Source organism: Rhineura floridana, chromosome 12 (genome assembly GCF_030035675.1).
Source record: "Rhineura floridana isolate rRhiFlo1 chromosome 12, rRhiFlo1.hap2, whole genome shotgun sequence".
Lineage (NCBI taxonomy): Eukaryota > Metazoa > Chordata > Lepidosauria > Squamata > Rhineuridae > Rhineura > Rhineura floridana.
Window position 1 is genome coordinate 12093258 of NC_084491.1, and position 22087 is coordinate 12115344.

The 22087-nt window shown below is 44.0% G+C and overlaps 1 protein-coding gene across 4 annotated transcripts in view; it reads left to right on the forward strand.

The window, feature by feature from the left end:
• The window catches only part of BMP1 (bone morphogenetic protein 1), a 207694-nt gene that overhangs the window by 111453 nt on the left and 74154 nt on the right, over positions 1 to 22087 (forward strand). For 3 of the 4 annotated variants that reach the window (XM_061593536.1, XM_061593538.1, XM_061593534.1), the window contains exons 6-8: positions 1132 to 1310; positions 2056 to 2115; positions 2219 to 2324. In XM_061593536.1, coding sequence (XP_061449520.1) covers positions 1132 to 1310; positions 2056 to 2115; positions 2219 to 2324 — 345 coding nt within the window. The remainder of the gene's footprint in view (positions 1 to 1131; positions 1311 to 2055; positions 2116 to 2218; positions 2325 to 22087) is intronic. The other variant, XM_061593535.1, reaches the window with a different exon arrangement.

The window sequence follows — 22087 nt, forward strand, 5'->3', positions numbered from 1 at the left end:
AGACTAAAGTAGTTACATGTAAACATCTAGATTTTATCCAAATGTGACCTCTTTCCTTAACTCTTGAGCAGACATTAGCCACTGCTGGAGTTTGCTTTCCCATCCTGATAAAAAACAAAAGAGGTTGTCTGGTGTCAAGGTCTTGTTTGTGAACATGAAGATCATTAGTAAACATGCTTACACTTTAAAAACAAAGTCTGCAAGGGAATGTTGCAAAGTTTCTAAAAGGCTGGGAAGCTACCATATACAGCCTTACTGATTTCTTTACCTTTTAAAAGGCTGCCTTTTCCCCACCTGTCAAACCCCATGGATTTTGCAACATCTCGTTTACTTTTTCTGTGAGCTATCTACCATAAAAGAATGTAGGATGATTGCTAGAGGGAGTTGATTCTCTCAGGGCCGTTTCATAGGAATCTGTTTGTTTCTCACCTGCATGATGCAAATTGCTACCTGTTTGCAGAGCTTTTGGAGAGATGTGCGATGCTTGTGTCTCTGTTTGGGTTGATTGCAGTCATTTTGTTGGCAGCCCTTTTTAAAAACAGAGAGGTTCAAGTCAGGTGTAAATGTTTCATCCTGCAGAGGTACTCCAGAGATCTTAGCTGTGCTTATCTGGGGATGTTATGAAACCACAAGGATCAGTCCTCATCAGCATGAGTCTTTTCCTTGTCTTGTTCATTTTTTCTGCTGGGAAGGGGAATAGGAGAGGGGAAAGGAGCTTGATTTTACCTTCGGTAGCAGGGTTTATTCTAAGCTTTTTTTCCGTGTTGCACAAGCAGCCAGCACACTGCCCGCCCCCAAATTAGTCAGGAAATTAGTCCCATAGTATACTATTAATGTTATGAAGATTTTAAAGAATCCAATATTTATCTTAATATTCTATTTCTTTTTATCTTTTCTCAGCTGCTTCTCTTTTGGAAACTACCTAGCTCCTTATTAAATCCCATATGCCCAACTACACAAAAACGTATTTCATGCTGCATCTTTTTTGACAGGGTTTAGAATAAACCCTGTTCTGCAGAGCCTTTTACTTTTCATGGTGGAAGAAGCAGAAAGGTTTGTACTCTTGTTTTGTATTGAGTCTTTCTTGGCTTACTTGCAAGTGATAACGATGCTCTATTCTTTTCCCTCCAGGTGCTGTTCCTATGTGGGGCGTAGAGGAGGGGGACCTCAGGCCATCTCCATTGGGAAAAACTGTGACAAATTTGGCATCGTGGTACATGAGCTGGGCCATGTCATTGGTTTCTGGCACGAGCACACACGCCCAGACCGAGATGCCCACGTGTCCATTATCCGTGAAAATATCCAACCAGGTAAAGGCTCCCATTTTTGCCCTGCTCTTCCCCCCTTTTATCCCTTATCCCAGCAGAGCAAAGAAATGGAAAGCAAGCATGAAACAAAGATGCTTGCCTGAAGGAATATGGGAGTTCTGCCAATCCTCTATTATTTTTTCACCTCTTCACTTCTGATCCTGTCACTTGGGAAGTGTTCTCCCACTCTGATGCTTTGTTTTGCCCCACATAGTCACCATATATGTATCAACTGGTTCACTGTTTACCTGTCTGAGAGCCCTTTGCCCAGTACATTGGACACACGGGAAAAAACAGCAGAGACCTGCATGCTCATAAGAGCCTTGGGACAGCCTGGCTTATGCGTGTCCTAATTCTGGATGTTGAACTTGTGCTAAGTCACACAGAAGAGGGCCACGATCTCTTCTTGATCATCCCAGAGTGCGGAACACGGAATAAGGGGCTCAAATTACAGGAAGCCAGATTTCAACTGAACATCAGGGAAAACTGTTAGAGTGGGACAATGAAATCAGTTAGCTTGAGAGGTGGTGGGCTCTCCAACAATGGAAATATTCAAGAGGCAGCTGGACAGCCACCTGTTGGGTATGTTTTAAGCTGGATTCCTGCATCTAGCAAAGAGTTGGACTCAGTGGCCTTATTGGCCCCTTCCAATTCTATGATTCTAAATCAAACCTACAGCTCAGTTGGCTTTCATTCAGTAGCCTGAACCCCAACGCCCTGTTCTCATCATTATTTCCTTGGGATGCAGATGGAGCTTTCATCCTCCAAGAAGAAGGCAGCCATGGCTACAGCTGGATAGCAGTAATGTGTGAGCAAGAGACCTGCTAGCACATGGGGGAGGGAATATTTGCTTCAAGCCCAGTGAGCCTAGCTTGCTTTTCTCATGCTTCTACTTCCTGCTGTTTCCGCAGGGCAGGAATATAACTTCCTGAAGATGGAGCCTGAAGAGGTGGAGTCTTTGGGCGAGACGTATGATTTTGACAGCATAATGCACTATGCCAGGAACACCTTCTCCAAGTGAGAGTCCAAGATGCTACTGCTTCATACATACATTCAGCCCACGCACATTTACACACCTGCACATGTGCACCTGGCTCTTTCTTGTAGGCCACACCCTGGATAAAATGTTTCCTGGTTTTGTTATGACTCCTTTCCACTCGCAAGCTCAGAATGAGCCCAACAAGCTGAGAGGGATGTGAGAATACCCCTTGTACTGGCCATCGAAAGTTAATCTAAGTCAACCACTTTCCTTAAGGCAGTTAATCTATATACCTGGACTGTTCTCAGGAGTGATCCTAGCTGTTTGGGGGGGCCAGGTTTAGCCCTTGTTCTGGGGCTCCCCTCTGTTCTCGTAGCTATATTTTCTCTCCTTGATGCTAGTAGCATTGTTGCCCCCAAGAACAGCCATTTACCTAGTCTGGGGAGACAAAGGCTGCTCCTACATTAAGCATCTAGTGTGGAATCGCCACGCCTTGTTCACCAGTAGTGTAGTGGCAAATTTAGAAGTGCAGGGTCCCTTTATGATAGTTGTGGCATGCCCCTTCACTGCCACACCCCCTCACTCATTTACTTGCTCTCCATCATCATCTCCACACTCCTCAGTCCTTCCCACCTGCAATGCCTTCTCCCACAACACCAGATGTCCCTAGGAGTCAATCAGCATGCAAGGAGAATGTGTTAGCCACTGTGAAGAAACTACTAATATACTTCCTTGTATTTTCTGCTGATTGGAGCCAATCAGAGTGACAGGAGGTGAGTCAGCCACTGAGAAGACTCTTCCCAATAGCTCACACACTCCCCTTTCAAGCTGATTGGCTTGGACCACATTGGAAACATAGGGACCCTGCTCCCAAAAAGTAAGAGATCTAAGTTCCCTCAAGATCCTGGGTGACTACACTCCTGTCATTCACTAAAATTTTATAGGGGGTCTGATGGGGAATTTTAGGGGTCCAATGGACCAGAGGTCCTGAAGAAATTGAGGACACAGTCTTGTAGCAAAAAGGTAGGTCTTTATTTAGTAAGGAAACTTACAAGTGGTCAGTTTCCCATGATGTTCGATGGAGCTCTCCCTCATGGCACTGATGCTCACAATTTTATACCCTCCAAGACAAAAAAATTAGCATCTTCCAATCCAAAAGTTATATATCATCAATACATAGTTATGATGCTGCTTACATTAAAACTAGCCAACCAGATAATAGATAGGTAATACCAGCCCATCACTTCTTTGAAGTAATACATTCCAAAGCTGGGTCTTTCTGACCTGGTGGAGACACTTAGTCTGCTTTAGCAAGGTCTTACATATCAAAATCTAATCCCCAGGGTCTTCCTGTCCTAGCATACTGAACATTCCAGGAAGAGATCTTGCAAGTGACATTAAAGAAACAAAATAACAGAGAAGAGACTTTCAACTTTGATTCACATTTTGAGTTATTATAACTTCAATATTCATCAATATTCCTAAAGAATATATAGTTTATTAGTTTATTATAAAAATTCCACATCAGGTCCACGTGAGGTTGTCATGCGTTTAATCCTCCCATGATTTCCTAGTGCTGCTTCCCTGTGTTTTTTTTCTTCTTGCCACAGAAAGTCTGCCTCTTTTGAGAAGGATGTAGGAGCCCTTTGTGTTACTTTTCTGTTTTTTCAAGGAGGTGTGGTTTTTACATGGGCAGTGATATGTCTGATAGTTGAATCCATCACAGCTCAGCGCACGTTCACCATAGCCTATGCTGTGGGGTCACCATTTTATAATATCATAATTGTTTAAATTAATCTCTTAATTATTGCTAAAATGCTTTTCTGGCTCTACTGAAAATATTAGTGAAATATTGGTTCAGTGAAAGCATGTTAGAGTCTTATAACATATAATGCTAATTTTAAAAAGTTAAAGGGGGAGAACCCTTCCTAGTCACCACCACTAGAAATCCCCACCGCCAGATAACCACTCAGTTGAGTTGCACTGTCCCACTGTCATGCCCACTGGTGGGTGGACAGAATACAGCAGGAGGAACATGCAAAAAATGTGCAAGATCCCTGGAGGTGAGGAAAGTCAATTACAATTATATTTGTAGCTTGCAGCAGAAGAGCAATGCTTTATTAGCACTAGGAGCCATCCATCTGGAATCAACCAGCATTTGGTTGCTTATGAGCCTGGTTGGGATGAAGGTATGGCTTGTGATCACTTAGTGATGCATATGTGAACATGTCAAGGTTCTGTATACTGCCAGACCTTTGGTCTATGTAGCATAGTACTAAAAGGGAGGGAAACCACCAGTGCACGGGCCTAATTAGGTCCACCAGGCCTCCCCATTTGGTCCATGAGGCCATTTTGGTCAAGCCACACCCACCTTCCCTACATTTATCATATATGATGTCAGGTGTGGGGCAGATAAAAACCTGGCTCAGCCGAAAGGGGATCTGAAGGCACTACCGACCGGAGGTGCAAAGTCCTAGGCAAAGCCCTGGGCAAAGATAGTGTTTTGAAAAAGGCTTCAGAAGATCCCTGCAGGCAAAAAAGGCCACCTGACATCAAGTGATAGGAGGTGCCGCACACCTGTCAAACTTGGCTTGTGAGGGGTGGTGGAGATCCAGTTCCCCACACCTGGTCTCCTCCAACTTGCAGCAGCCTAGGCAAAGATCACTGTCAGCCCTGGTACTTGAGAGCCTTTAAATCACACTGCCTCTCTTCCATATGCTATATGTGTGGGAGCACAGGTTGCCCCTTTACCCAGCTGATATCTGGGGCAAATGCCAGTTATGGAAGGAGTAGTTTTGGCCACTCCCTGTGGAAACTAATTTTGCTTGTTCCCCCAGACTTCCAGTGAGGAAGATTCCATTGCCCAGCTATGGTTTCTGGTCACTGAAATCTCCTGTCCTATTATGTGTGACAGTTGTTTCCAAATCTACTTTCCCATTATCTCTCCTTCAGATTGGTTGGAGGGATGCTTGGAGGCATGGAAACTGCCCCTCTCCCCTGCACAATTTATTTTGAGAGACGGTGGATAATTGGCTTACTCTCAGGGTTCAACTGGTCACCCTGTTTGGAATTAGGAAGGAATTATCCATCCACCCCAGTTCTGACTGGCTGGTGAATTGGTCTCCCCTGTCCTTTCCTTGTAGCACAGCTTATTTGCTTAAGACATCTGGAGCAATGTGCTCTGAAGCACTTTTTGTGCAGTACCCCTGCCTTTGCTTATGTGTTGGAACACATTTGGATGGCTGCTATTTTGTAATTGGGATTCAGTGGCATGCCTGCAAATTCAGGTTGCCCAATTAAAGTGGATTTGGGTTCTTGCACAACAATCTGCTTTTTATAAGACTGACTTTCATCAATAAGGAAAGCAATGGGGAAAACGCACTGGAAAGTGTGGGGTAGCAATTGCTTGACTTGACGTCATGTGCCCTCCCCGCAAACAAATCAGGATGAATGCTCAGTAAACAAGTTATTTGGCAGCAGCCTTGGTTAAACTGTGAGGGAAGTCAGTGGATGCTTTGAGCAGAGCAAGGGACTGAACTAGGCAGCCTTTTCAAAAGACCTACCACAGGAAGAGAGCTATAGTTCTGGCCTAGTTCTCATGGAGTCTTGGCTACACTACCGACTGCAGGTGGGAGCTCATATGACTGAATGCTCTTCCATACAAACCCCTCACCCCATAGAAAACTAGGCATTGAGGTTCTAGCATAGCCTACTCACTGGCAAGCTTGTTTTCTGTGTGCAGGGGTGGGGGGAACTATCTTGAAGTGAGACCTCGCCTGCAGTCTAAAAGTGGCAGAGTCAAAACAAAGGCTTTCTGTCTTGTTGAGAGCTAGGCCTCTGCAGAATGTTGGGAACTGGCTTCGTAATGCAGATTATTACATACGATTTATGTTATTTTTATTATTTAGCTCTTTGAAAAGTATTCTCTCTCCTGCTACAGAATTGGGATAGGCATTTATCCTTTTTTGTTTTTGTTTTTTAAATGTAGCAATCGGGAGAATGACTATTCAATGCCTGCAGCATGACTCTCCCTCTCCTTTCATTATGTGAGGGCAGGATGTTGCCAGACTCCAACTCCCATCAGCCCCAGCCATCATAGTCATTGGTCATTGATGATGGAGGGCCACATATTCTCAATCCCTGTTGTACACATCTGAAATGTGCTTCTGTATATAATGCATGCATGGAGTGGAGTGTGGGACTGCACCCCCTGGCCCTGACTCTGAACTCTGCATGCTCAACTGAACTTGTGAACAGAGGCTGCCATGAGAAGGGGCTTTTACAGACTCCAACTCCTGTCATTCCCAGCCAACATGGCCAATGGCTAGAAATGCTGGAAATTGTAGTCCAACAATATCTTGAATACTACAGGCTTCCCCTCCACCACTTTATAACTGTAGCTTTTCTTTTCTTTTTTAGCATGGGGCATAGAATGACTAGGGCAGGGGATGGCAGCCAAACACATCCCGCCCCTGCCCTCTCCCTCTCCTTGCCTTTTAAGGAACATCGTGTGCCTCCTCTGCATATGGTTGCTGGTGTACAGGGGTGAATGATAAGGATTGGGAATAATGGTGGTGGGGAAATCTTAATTGGGTGCAGTGGAAGAAGGAAACAGACTGATCAGAAAGGAAGAAATGCACATTGTGCAGCCTGCTGCATAGTATTGGCTACAATGGGATTACTCTGAAGGAAAAGTCAATAGGACAAGATTCTCTCTCTTTCTCTCTGACACACTGTATATGCCAGGAGCCCTCTTGTCTTTCCGTCATCCTTTCTCTCTTTTCTCTGAGGCCATAGGAAGGGAACTCCATGCCCAGGCTGCCAGGCACGCATGGAACCCTGAAGTTCTGTTCTCTCCTTGTCTGGCTTTTGAATAGCACCACAGTGGGCCTTTCTAAGTCCAGACGCAACCAGACACAGAAAGAAGTGCTGAATGTGCTTCTGCATGTGCCCAGGCAGGAGCTGGAGGGCTTGGGACAGAAAGAAACAGCTGCCCCATTCATGTGGCAGGGAGTGTGCTGGTGCCAGAGGGCATGTGGAGGGATTAGGGGATAAGGAGCAGGGGGAGAGCTGCTGTCGGGGGCAACGAAGAGGAAAAACAGTTGACTCAGTCACACTGCTCTGAAGCACTTTGAAATGGGGATATTCCTCTGAGAAACCCTGCTTTGCATCCCACTTAGAATCCTGTGCCAGCAAGTCATTCTGGAGCAGTGACTGAATAAAGCTTTGCTGTAGAAGAGAGCTTGTCACGTGGTGTCCTAAGGCAAACACCAGCAGCCTTGTCAAGGGCTCTAACAAGGGCTGGTGATAGCTAGGCAGCTTCCTGCGTTCTCTAGGAATCGGGAGCAAGGTCAAATGTTTACCTTAGGAAAGGCCGAAGGAGGTAGCCTGGGCACTGGTGAAACATCAGCAACTCTCTCTCCTGCATTGTGCAGGGGGGTTGGACTTGATGACCTTATAGGCCCCTTCCAACTCTACTATTCTATGATTCTCTCTCAAGCTTGGACTGCTTGCTTCTGTTTTTCTTTGTGAGTGGATGTCCACAGGGTAAATGCCTGTGGTGCTTTCAGTTGTGATTTTTCACAAGCAAAAGTGTGGGAAGTGGGCCCTCTAAAAGAGGAAGTTTCCCTCTCAGGACCCCATGCCGAAAGTGAGAAGCCAGGTGGGCAGAATGGGCTGCTTTAGCTGTCTGGCATTAACCCTTTGTCAGTTTGTGAATCAGTGGGGGATCAGTGTGGGTTGAACAGCTTAGTTGGCATACACTTGGGGAATTGGAACAGCATAAACAGGTGTGGTCCCCATCATTGAACTATGTGTGTTTAAGTTAAACCCTTCTTCAGAAAGGTGTGTTGAGAGAAAGTAATGCAAATTGAACATTGCAGTGACTTGTTTCCTCTGGGCCACGGGTGGGAAACCTGTGGCTCTCCTAAGGTTGACAGACTCCAACTCTCATCAGTCTCAGCCAGCATGGCCAGTAGTCAGGAGTGATGGGAGTTGTAGTCCAACAACATCTGAAGGGCCACAGGTTCCCCACCCCTGTTTTAGGTAGAGCTTGACATACCTGTTTGTCTTCCCCTCCAGTTCCTTATCCTCTTGCCCATGCTTGTGTCAGAGGAGTTTAGGTCATTCCACAGTGGGAAATACTAGCATAGGGCTAGAGGTGGTGAGACGCATGTTCCAGCCCTAACTCAGCCATGAAGCCTACTGGGGTGACCTTAGTTAAGTCACCATTCCCCAGTCTAATCTGCCTCACAGAGGTCAGGGGAGGGTGAGAAGCATGTATTGAGCACCTGAATGGGAAGGCAGGCTGTACTAAAGACATAAATTTAAATGTAGGCAGAGTTATACAGTCTAGCAATGACTGGCAAAAGTAGGAGCAGAGGAAAAGGCCAGGGAAAAGTTGGGGGATATGAATTAATACCATACCATTAAAAAAATAAAATACTAGAGCCAGCATTGTTTGCAGAAATGGTTGATGCATCGGAGGTGGAAATGTTTCCTCCTCCCCTTCCGCTTTCTGCCACCACATACACACTTTCCCTCCCTAAGTACTTTTTCCCTGGGCCTTATGTTCCTCCTTGCCTGAAAGTATGGTAGAAGTCAATGCAGCTCCCAGCCTCTTCTGAGAGTTATAGATGGGAAAGCTGCTGTGGCTGGCTACAGTGCCAAATCTTAGAAACGTCCATGCTCTGTTTTCCCCCCTCCCCCTTTCAATTATTCTGCTGCCAGCAAGAGAGGCAAACAACATAATGAAAAAAGGGTAATGACCCTCCTGGCCCTCATCAAGTAGTTCCCACTCTAAACCAAATGAAATTCACAGCTTTTGTCCAAATGGCGTAACTGTGGAAGGAAATTTGATGAATGAGTGGATGGATTGAAGGGAACAATATAGTAAACATATATGTCATTTCCTGGTTGTTGTAGCCCCTTCCCCCAAATGTCATTAGAGGATTGTTTGCTGGAAAATAATCTCCATAGTTTGGATTTTAGTGATCTTGGAGATGAAATGTTAACGCTTTCCTTGGGAGTCTGATACAAGCCGTGTTGTTTGCCCAGGCCTGCGGCTTTGCGTCTATCCCCTCACCCCATATGTGAATGCCCCCTTCCACTCTTGGCAGGGCACCAGAGTATGGAATTCTCATTTTGGTATATGAGCCAAACTCTGGCATATTCTCGACGGTATATAAGCAGAGAGGCTGTTCTTGCTTGTACCAGGCTGCCCTTTATGTCTGCCCAGAGAAGCTCCTTTCCTTTCACTACCGCCAGTGAGGTGTTGAGGCTTTGGAGGAGCAAATAACTGATTACTAGAGCATTACATCTGAACTCCTGCTAAGGGGCCAAAGGTGCTGAGCCTGGATTACCCAGCTGCAGCTTGATGTGAACATGCTTGTGTTCCTCGTAGCCCTATCACTCATCGGTTCATGCCTTTGCCTGCCGTTAAGCTATGCCTCTTGGCTGCTGGGCCTCTTGTTGTCTCTGGATGATCCTGTGTTTTTGTTGGGCTTGTCAACCTTTTTCCTTGGGAAGGTTGGGTTGGCAGGTGAATCTAAAGTGTGAGGATTCTTGCGTGCACTGCAGAAGCATATGGCCACAGGCTAGGAGGGTGTGGCTCACAAAACGTTTGTTCTTGCTCAGCATTTTTCTGCTGTTCAGCATGCTCAGGCTGGTGGTGTTGTCAGTGTTATCCAGGCTGCCAAGGACATGCCTCTAGGTTTCTCTTCTGGAAGGCTGTAATGATTATTGTGCCAAATCTCCCTGTCGTGGAAGGCAGGGGGCCCTTATCATTAGTGTTGTCATCTTTTTCTTCTGGCCGGGCCACTGTGCCTTTGGCAGCTTGCCATAGTTGTAGTTTTCTACAACGACGTCTATGTAAATTCAATTTAGTAACATAATCCCATAATAAGAGTTATATCAGGTTTGACACACTGACTGTCAGGGGTTCCAGGGCTTGAATCAAAACCCTTAGTGAGGTACCTGAGACATTGTGTGTTCAGAGCCAAGGAATAAGAGGTTGTAACATGTGACTGTGACTGACTGCTAGGCAATATGAATCCTTTGGATCAGATCAGTTCTTGCCTAGTTGATGGAGTATCTTTTTGCTGCACTTCTGGCTGCAGCTTGAACCCATACTCTGGCTCTGGTTCAAGCTTCCAGTTCTAGCAGTTGGCTTCAGGGACCCTGGGAGGACGAACACATACTGCAGGGTCTGGGTTTGGTCACCAGCAGACCTGACCTGGACCTGGGACCAGCCTTCAGCCTGGCATTTGCCACAATGAGTCCAGGTATGGAGAAGCTGCTTAAGGAAGATACCCTTAGTGGGGTTATACTGCTTGAGTGGACCTTCCTCCTTACTGCTGCCCATTCGCTTGCCTTCTGGGCCTAATCCACATAGCCAACCATAGGAAGAGGGTGAGGCAAGTTCAGGCTGCATCTCCTTCTTGCTCCTGTCACTTTTTCCTCATTCAGAGAGGGAAGGTAAACAGGCAGTGACTGGGGTGGGGGGACAGCAGAGCCAGAAGGCTCTAGGAGTTGCTAGTGGGACACCTGCTCAGGTATGAAGCTAGGATGTGCCTGACAGTGCCAACCCCTGACTTTCAAAGATGCTTAGAACACCCTATTCTTAGCCACAGGCTTCAAAATGTCTTCAAGTGAAAATTAGAGCTTCAGGGATCCAAAATGAATGGGAAATTTTGCAGTTAAGACACGGGCAGCCCACAGACTAACTACACACACTTTCTGAAGTGTGACAATAACGGGCTGTTGCATCCTTGTGTTTTCTCTCTGTTTGCCAGCCCTTTCCCCAAGAGCTTTGCCTAATCACACCAGCTTTGCAAGCTTCTTCCAAGAACAAGCCTGGTATTTTTAAGCCTTCTTGAGAAACCAAGAGCACAGCTGACAGCTGGGCGGCAACAGACTTGGTGATTTCATGACTGGGATTCCAAGGTTTTACAGAAAGACTCCATGTATGTTTACTCGTGTTGGTGCTATCCCTAAGATGTTATCACTTTATTTCCTGGACAGAGATTTGGAGGGAAGCAGACAGGAGAGGCACAGCTTGTTGAGAATGAGTTGTAACTGTTTGTGGTGCTCCTGGTAGAGGCCATCATGCATCAGGCTTCCCTTTTGCTCCTTTTTGAAATTCCTTTGCTTCTTTTAGTTTCTGTCAGTTGCCAGATGTAAGCCCTTGCCAAGTGGAGGAAGGTGTAACAAATAAGTGCAGCAGGCCAGGAAAATATTCCTGAAAATCGCTCAGGGCAGCGTGATGGGAGAATTCTTATATTCAAACAATAAATAAAAATATATTATTTTATAAAGCTCTAAAGGTTTATAATACTTTAATAAGTTTAGTAGCCAGCCAGAACCCTTTTCTTCTTGGATCTGACTGTGTTGGTTTGTATGGAACAGCTAGAACTCTACAAGATAACACTGAACAGACACTGAACATCTCTGTACTCTCCAAGACACAGGAATGATTGCATTAACTAAAATGCTTAGCTCATTAGCTGGAGTACTCAGCTCATGGTGAAGATGTACTGGGATGTGACGTTTTAAACATTGCCAAATTGACTAGAACATAATGTAGACTATGCAATACCCCCAGTCCAACAAACTACAGAATTCCCCTTCAGTAGGTCACCAGTGAAACAGCCCACATCCCTCTCCCTTTCAGACTGCCATATGGGCAGCAGGAGGAAAGGTTCTGTTGGCTGACAACGGAATCCCCATGCACTGAGAGAGAGAAACATGTCTACATACAGCCTTTTCCCACAGTCTTTCATTTCTCTCTTTTCCTTCTTTCAAGTCTGTATTCTTCGAACTCCCACACTTGCTTCCCCAAGTCATGGCTAAATAATCAGTGACATGAGATCTTGAGTTAACTTCCCAAGAAGATCGGTACAAACTCTGCATCGGCCTAAAATCTATCAGAGCCAAGCTCTAAGGAGCCTGCTCTCTCTTTCACCGAAGGCCTTCTCTCCCAGGTCAATAGTACAAGCAAAGACAGCAGAGAGTCTTGTGTCACCTTAAAAGACTAACATTTATTATGACATGAGTTTTTCATGGGCTAGAATCCACTTCATCAGATCACCATGAAAACTTGTGCCATAATAAATGTACACTATTTGTTCTTAAGGTGCTACACATCTCTGTTATTTTTGCTACAGTTACTCCTGTGGAAAGGTTTACAATAGCGCAAGTGTTACTAATCTTTAGATAATCAATTAACAACAACAACAAACTTGCAGTTTACCATGTTATGTTAAGCAGCCTTTCCCAACCAGTGTGCCTCCAGATGTTGTTGGACCACAACTCCCATCAGCCTCAGCCAGCATTGCCAATGGTCAGGAAAGATGGGAGTTGTGGTCCAACAACATCTGGAGGCACACTGGTTGGGAAAGGCTGTGTTAAGGGCTTTCAATTTTCACACCAGCTCCAAAATGCCATGAAGTTACAGCTGTTAAGAGCCACAACAGATGTGTTATTTTGGCAATACTGATATGGTGTGGTATCCTTTCCTGTGGTTAGTTCCAGCTTCACCACTGCCTTGGAGCTGGATACCTGCTAGTGGCAGAGTGGTGGACCTGAGTCCCAGATTTGTCTGTTTACTGGAATAGACAGATTGAAATAACTGTTCAGAGTAGAGAAGGAACCAAAAGTTGCTGGTCTGCCAGCTGTGCTAGTGGAGTGGCCCTGCCTCCCTTTTCTTTCTCCTTGTGCTGTAGCCTGATGGAATGACTGTGTACAGGTGATGGAGGAAGAAGCCTGGCTTCTCAGCAGAGCTGATGGTGAACCAGCATCTCTTCTCCTCCCTCTCCTTAGCCTGATGTTGTCACTGCTGCCTGGTGACAGTTCAGGTGATCGGTACTCTACATCAGGATAGGTTAATGCAAACTACCTCAGGTGCCAGATTTGCAGGTGTCATTAAAAAAAATACCAAATTGTCTCTAGTTTATTCTATTTTTACCACTCTCCATTTTAACTGCTTTTCTCAAGATACCAAAATATATTGGGCCATTCCTGTGTGCATCTGTAATTGTGCCAAGCAAAATGGATTTTGGTATCTGATGTGGAAATAACCACTATGAGAACCTTTTTTTTAAATCAAGTTTCTAGCCCTTAGGGTCATGGAAACTGACTACACTCAGAAGTTGTTTTGTACAATCTCAGAAGGCGGTGAAGTAAGAGGCATTGATCAGGAATTTTGCTGCTCTGCAGAACTCCTTGACTCTCCTCATGGCTTTCATTAGCAGAATACATTATGCAAATTAGGAGCATAGGAAGCAGTCTAATTCCAGGCTGGTATTGTCCCTGTGACTGGCAGGGGCTCTCCAAGGTCTCAGACAGAGAAGTCTTTTGCGTTGCCTGCTACCTGACCCTTCTAACTAGAGAGGTCAGGGACTGAACCTTGGACCTTCTGCATGCAAAGCAGGTGTTTTACCACTGAGCTATTGCCCTTCCCATATTCATTCATGGTACAAGACTTCTTTTTTTCCCTGGTGCATAATTTTGTTCCACCTGGCCATAGCTTTTGGTTTTATTTTATTGAATTTATTTCTTTATTTTGCACAGAGGTTAGACAGCTTTTGATACAGTGTAAGGAGATTTTCTGGCTGGCTTTTCTGAACCTCCCTTAAGAACATCTCCTAGTAATGGAGAACATCTCCTCCAGACATTTCCTGTTTATCTGAGGAACTCCCACAATATGCAGTATGATGCATCCAAGTGAAGGCCTCCCCCAGAAAAGCCATCATTTTCTGTCTTTAGCTACATTTCTTTTCCTAAACATATAATTTATCTCAACTCCCTTGGGGCATTCTGACAGGTTGCGTCCATCTTTGGCATAAGAAGCCTCCTTCACCCCCTGCCATCACATACACACACAAAAGGGGGGTATTCTTATGTGTCACATGCTTTTTCTCCCAGCTGTTATCTCCATGGAAACATCACTATTACTTGCAGAGATACTTCTGTGCCTTTGCTTTGTGTTTTCATGCATTTTCCATCTTCACTTTCAAGGCTGCCATAATCAGCCCAGCTTTAGCTGCCATAAAAATGCAGCCAGGCCCTGATGCTGCTGCTATATGGTTATGAAAACAAAACCCTTAAGCCGTGGCTCCTTGCAAGGTACTCCTCTTGGTGTAGCTCAACTGACCCAAATCTTTCCTGGCAGCTTAGGGAGAGAATCCAGGATCTGCAATTCTAGCTCATCCCAAGGTCTTATTGCATGCATCTCCACAGAGGTTTTGGGAAAAGTTCAGGAGTACATTCAGTGCACATGAAAGGTTGTACTGGCATTATTCTGGATTTCCTTCTCTTCCTAGCAATCTGCACCAGCAAAGGAGAACAATTGGGTATCAATACCAGCCTTGCAATGTTCATGATTTTTTTTATTCCATCAGTTCTTTGTCCATGGGCTCTCCCCACTGTGCTTTCTGGTCAGCACTAGGAAAGCTTTCACGCATTTAGAACTGGCTACTCCTTATGCCAAGAACATAAGAAGAGCCTGCTGGATCAGGCTAGTAGCCCATCTAGTCCAGCATCCTGTTGTCACAGTGGCCAACCAGATGCCTGCATAAAACCTGCAAGCAGGACCTGAGCACAAGGGCACTCTCCCCTCCTGAAGTTTCCGGCAATTGGTATTCAGAAGCATCCTGCCTCCGACTGTACAGGCAGAGTATAGCCATCATGACTAATAGCCCTTGATACCCTCGTTCTCCATGAATATTTCTAATCCTCTTTGAAAGTCCTCCAATTTGGTGGCCATAACTGCCTTCTCTGGGAGGGAGTGCCACTGCTTAACTAAGTGCTGAGTGAAGAAGTACTTTATTTTATCTGCCCTGAATCTTCCAGCATTCAACTTCGTTGCATGTTCATAAGTTCTAGTATTATAAGAGAGGGAGAAAAACTCCTGTCTACTCTCTCCAGGCCGTGCATAATTTTATAAACTTCGATCATGTCACCTCTTACCTTTTCTCTAAACTAAAAAGCTTCAAATGTGGCAGCCTTTCCTCATAGGGGAGTTGTTCCATCCCCTTGATCATCTTGGTTGCCCTTTTTAAGAACTTTTTCAACTCTACAATATCTTGTTTGAGGTGAGGCGACCAGAACAGTAAAGATTATTCCAAATGAAGTCACACCATAGATTTGTATTTTTATTTGTTTGTTTATTATTTGATTTATATCCTGCCTTTCCTCCCAGCAGGAGCCCAGGGTGGCATATAATAGCATTGTATGTATTGTATTGTATAACAGCATTATATCAGCAGTTTTATTTTCAATGGAAGAGATTTTTGTATCAGCTTGGGGGTTAGTTTTTAAATATTTTTGCTTTGGTTTTGTTGTTGAGCTTTATGCTCATTTATGCTTTGATGTATATATTTTTTTCTTAATGTTGTAGTGATTATACTTTTTATTATGTGTTGTGCTTTTGCTTTTGGACTATTATTTATTTATTTGTTTGTTTGTTTGTTTATTACATTTATATACCGCCCCATAGCCGAAGCTTTGTGTGAACCGCTTTGAGCACATGTATATTTGTGGAAAATGCGGTATATAAATAAATTTAATAATAATAATAACAACAACAATAATAATACCTTCCTAATGATCCCTAGCGTGGAATTTGCCTTTTCACAGTCACCACACACTGGGTCGACATGCTACTAGAAAGAAATCCAGAATTCTGATTATCTGGTTGCTTTTTAAAACTGCTTGCCTTCACTCCTTTTTTTTTTAACAAGAGAATCATGTCAGTGCCAGCCCTGTTAGTCAGGCAGTTTTAGCAAAAGATGTGGACATTCTGAACAAACGCAGATGGTACCCTGCATGGTACTGATTGCTGTAGCTTTCCATTTTTGATAGGAACCATTTCTTCCAGATACATCATGGCAGCCATCCTGAAAATGCATGTTAAAAACCTGTATCTATCAATAACTCTGCTTCCAAGCCACTTAGGATCACAGTCTTGGTGCCTAAATATACATTTTCTGGGTCAAGGAATTCAACTATACAATTTATAAAAGCAGTAGATTTGATCAAAAATAAAATAAACATCAATTATTATGAGAACTCATGCTTAAATGTCCTTAAACTGCTGGAGAAAGATGAACTTGAAAAAGCTGTTGCTGTTGCCTGGGTAGCATTCCATGCCTCCATGCAAAATGCATCAAGCAGCTCTGCACACCACGCTTACATAGCTCTTGCCACTGATCAGCTATGATCAAGCATGGAATGAATGTGCTGGTGTTGGACCACAGAATTACTCAGTCCTGGTCAGATACCAGCCTTTGATGCCCCACTCTATGCTCTTGCCAATTGCACTCAGTGAAACTGGCCCGACACGCATGGGGAGGAAAAGTTCGTAGCAATGTTGGGTTGCCTGCACATAGAGAGAGCGGTGTGGATAATGTATGGTGACTACTTGGAGGGATCTGGTTGGACCAAGACGCTGACACAAGCAGGCAGTGCGTCATCAGGCACTACCAACTCTTTCCTGAAGGCCTCACATCTCACCAGAGCAAGGCACGCTCACCAGGTTACTGCTTTGGCTCTGGCAAAACTCCAGGAGAATGTTTTCCTGTACACTAAAGAGCACACAATGATAAAGCTAAGGGGGCATGGAAGCAAGAAATGGTACAAAAGAGTCCAGCATTCCAGTACTGGGATACGATTCTTAACATGGAACGTCTGGGTCTCATCGTCATCAGATGACGCCGTGAGGGGAATTTTCCTCTATGTGTAGAAAGCCTGAAGGACTTGATTCCATGGTTCTTCACTCTCAACTGCCAGAGTTAAGCGCAGTGGATCCCAATACACATCTGAGACATAGAGGGTCTACCAGCACCCATTCTCAAAGAGTTTGAGGAGCACAGTCACTGGGTCATCCACAGAACCAACAACAAATTCTCAACCATCCCAATTGACCAAGCCCATGAACAAAACAATGAAGTGGTCAAGGGTTGTGGAAGTGCAGTTGGACTGACAGAGAATCCTTCAGCCTTCAGAAAATATATAGTCTAGAGGCCTGAACAAGCAAGGTTACTGAAGTAGGTTGAAGATGACCATCTCCCAAAAGAAACATTTAAAGTGTGGCTGTCATCATGAAGAGGGATTTTCCACACAGAGAAGGTTTAAGGAACAGGTTTTAAGTCAGATCATGAATGTCCGAATGACAGTGATAACTTACTGGCTCTAGACACACAGAATATTTTGGATGAATCTGTGGTGAACACAATGCAAACAGTGCATAGTCTAGGAAAGGATCAATATGACAAATACCACAAAGAAGTGATAACTGATCGCACACACTCCATTCATGAGCTAATTAAGAATGCCCTTCCTCTCTTACGTTATCCATGGCCAGAAGCCAAGACAAACAAGTGGGAAACATCTCCTTACTCAAGAGAGATGTTTCTCTATTCTCTCACTTGTACATCATGATGCCGCACAGGGTGAGTGACATGAGCACATTCTTCAGCCTTGAGAACCATCCTTTTCCCCTTCACTATCTGTTGGTGTAAAATTGTGCTTAGGAAAGAAATCTGATCTGCTGAACATTCTGTCCAAGGACACCCAGAATGATCCTCCTGATTCCATTGATGTGAAGCTTCTTGATGGAGCTGCTGTTGTGCACTTGTTCCCCACTACCAATATTGTGACATTTGATGAGAATGCTGATCAGGTATTTGTTTCACATATAATAAAATAATTAGAAAAATCCAAAAGAGTTTGTACGATATGTGGCACATACATCCTCAGCAGCACCAAAGAATCCACTAGAGAAAAGCAAGCGAAGGATGCTCAGAGAAAGGATGCAGGTAAAAACAAGCTCCCAGGAAACTGGGCAAACTTCTTACGTGATTCCATGGAACTTTTTCCATTCCTTTCCAATAAGATTGCCACTGTGGATTGCTCCAAAGACAAGGAAATTATCATCACATGGTGCCACAGCTATTATCTGAGGAACTGATCAATCCATAACATCATGTGATCATGAGGAAGTAGACACTAGGCTGCTCATCCACTTACAGGGTGCCCTTCTGAATGGCTGTACTGATTGTCTAATGTGCAATGTTGACACGGATGTTGTGGTGGTCCTCATTGGCAAGTTCCACCACCCGATCATCCTGTGCCAACATGTGAGCATTTGGGTTACAAGTAGGGATGGGGTTCACTGCCTGGTTCCTATCCATTTTAATTCCGACAGGCCGGCTTTCAGTGCCGATCTGCCATTCTTTGTTCCTGTTTTCAGAATTGCCAACCCACTTTTTTTTAAGTGAAAAAACCCTGTAATTTCTAAAGAAATATGAAAATGCTTATGCTATAGGTGCTTGTTCCACTTTCTTTTCTATTTACATAACAATTAGGGAGATAATCGCCCATTGAATCTGTCTCTTGCCTCAGACTAATTGATGTTCTGCTTAAAGATGACTCTTCCCCACCCAGTTTCACTATTCTTGTTGTTTTGCAGTACTTTTGATTTTTCCTGTTGAAGACTTGACCACCACTGCTTATTTTAACTTCTTCTTTTTTTAGGGAATTTATAACTGTCACTAACTCACACACAACACGAGTCACATAACACAATCAGCCTTGCACACACAGCAGCAGCAAAGATTCAAAAGTCTGGGGAGGGGGAAATCCTGCCTGTACTACAATTTAATGGGCGAGAGGGGAAAATAAGGATGGGTTGTTGGCCATTTCTGAGAATTAAGAAACAAAAAGAAAATCAGAGGGGGGTTGATGGATGTAAATGGCTATCGTTGTCACCTAGACAGCAGTTAAGAATACATCAGCTGAGAAGAAAGACGATTATGATGACAATAACAAAATTTGAAGCAATTGTTTTCAAAAAAACTATGCCGATTACAGCCACAACCCACCGCAAGAAATCAATGCCGGTCCGAAAACACAGCGGAGTGTCAGATTATGTCAAAATCTGGTAATAAGTCTGATCTAATGAATACTCTCCCCCATCCCTAGTTGCAAGACCCTTAAATATCATCACATAAGTGTTGTCTATGGGTAGGGAGAAACCCCTGGCCCTTCCTGTCTTCCACAGTTTCACGAGATGTGATACCACATCTGCATTCTTTGGACAAGGCAAGAGGTCAGCATGGGAGGCATGGAATTGCTATCATGATGTGACACATGCCTTTACCTACATGGCACTTCATCCTTATGCTCAACATTTCCAACTGTTGGAATGCTTCACCTTTATCCTGTATTATAAGACAAGTGTCCTGGAACATGCAAAGCCATAAGGGAGGTATTGTGACAGGAGGGGAAGACAATGGAGACACTTCCCTCAACCCAGAATGCACTATTGCAGCACTCAAAGTGGGTTACACATCCGGCTGGAATATGGTGCATCAGTGAGCAGAGTGAACAACACTCACCAGATCCAGAAGGTTGGGGCTAGACACTCGATGGGGACAGCCAGACATAGGTGGAACATGTTACCTGTTGCCTCCAAGGCCTGCAGTGAACTAGTCAAATATAGCTGCAAGAATTGAAGTAGATGTGGCCCTAGGTGCACATGCAGAAAGGTTAGCTGGAAGTGCACAGAACTCTGCCGTTGTCACTGTAAGACGATGAGCATAAACTGCATGTGCTGTGGTGTGTGATGACCATGTACCATCACATTTACAGTTGACATAGTTACGACAGTATTTTCAGTGATTATGTCACATTAACAGTATTCTATCTTATGTTCCTGCAACTTTTATGTAGTTTATTTTTTGTGTTTATAAAAAACAGATCTGCTGCTTTTATAAATGGTATAATTGTATTCCTTGACCCAGAAAATATATATTTAGGCACCAAGATGGTGATCCTAATTTGCTTAGAATCAGAGTTATTGGTAGATACAGGTTTTTACATGAATTTTCAAGATGGCTGCCATGATGTATCTGGAGGAAGTGGTTCCTATCAAAAATGGAAAGCTACAGCAAGGGGTAGCATGTAGGAAAAATTTGCGCTTTTGTCCCGAATATCCACATCCATCTCAAGTCAGGTCTTAAAGTGTATGATTATGTACCAGCTCAGACTATGAGCCAATTCACATGGCAAATTTAATCTGAGATGGGTTCTACTTGCATGCCCATTTAATTCGCAGTGATCACATGACATAGGAGGCAAAAGGAAGGCGTCCCGGTGCTTTTAGCTTTTAATCCGCAGCAAATCAATCCAATTTTAATCCAAAAAGGCGTTTGTGCTTCGCATCTCCAGGGGTTTGTAGACGCTTAGCTCCGATGCTTTTGTGAGTCCAGGCCCACTCCCTCCTCTTCCCTTTGTTATGTCATTTCCTGCTGGCTCCCGTTCTGCAAGCCTACTGCAAATGGTGCTTTTTATTTCCCCCCCCCCAACTTGTGCAAAAAAGCATAACATTGTTCAAATATTTGTATTTCTGCTAGATTCTGAAAATACAAATAATCAAACGAGGATTTTTCTTTTTTTTATGAAACTTACTCTGGAACAAACTGAGTATGCTCAGTTGCCAAGGTAGTTTGACCTTAAGAGGGTTTGGTCATTAGGAAGCTGTGTGATTGACTCTTTCCCTTCAGTATGAATGGAAAACAGTGATTGCAAGGTAGGAAGTGTGATCTTTAAACTCGCATCGCGATGGAAAAAGCTTAGTCTTTAAAACGGAGTTTAGCTCCCATGTGAATGAGCCCTATAGCCCATGGGTTGCCTTCAAACGTCCTACTTAGAGTAGACCCACTGAAATTAATCAGCATGAAAGGGGAGTGTGTTAGCCACTGAGCAGAGTCTTTTAACATGCTTCCTTATCATTTCTGCTTATTGGAGCTAGTCAGAGTGAAAGGAGGTGAGTTAGCCACTGAGAAGACTCTTCTCAGTAGCTAACACTCCTCTTTCATGCTTATTGGCTCCTAGGGCATCTGTTGTTGTGTGACAAGGATTTCATTCTCAACCCAGTAGCAAAAAAAGAGGGGACTACACTACTGGTTATAGAATGTGAACACTGTGGATGTCATATGCAGTTAGTTGGGAAAATTAAACTATAGACCTTCACAAATGGGGCCTGCAGCAAAATGTTGTAATGTGCAGTGCTGCTGTTCAGAATTCCAGTCACTCCATTTCCCCCCTCTCTCATTTTTTCCTATTTCCTTCCCAAACAGTCAGTCAGCATTTTGTGGCCTTTGAACATGTTCATTCCTCTATGGGCTATTAAGGGTGTGTGTGTCCCCCTTATAGGTTTTTTCCTCTAAAGATTTCTTGCACTTCTGCAAAATGCTGAAACATCCCTCATATGATTTTGGCTACATAAGCAATGACACAGATTGAACATCCATAATAGAGGAAATTATACCCATTTTAGAAATCGCAACCAAAAAATCCTTGAGCAACTTGTCAAGAGTTTCAGTTCAGATAGCCACAAACTTTCAGACATGGAAATAATGCCAGCAGAGAAACATCCACTCATGAGACACTATAAGCAAGATATGCTTCCTTTGGAGATACAGAAACACAGTGACATCCCATGACTTGGTGGATAATATGTACATTTTACATGTGCTTTTAATCTTATTTTTACCATTTCTCACCCTCATACACTGCTTATATCACCAGTGCCACCTTCCTTAGAATTTCTTCCAACCTCAGCAGTCTTAAGAACAAATGGCTCCTGTTTTGACATCTAACCGCTCAGTGTTATGGATGAAAACAGCAGCTTAAACTTTTAACAAAATAATTTTATCCCCATATCTGTTGGTCACACATGCACATATATATCACACTCCCAAGCACACAGAGAAATGAGTGGGGAGCTACAACAAAACAT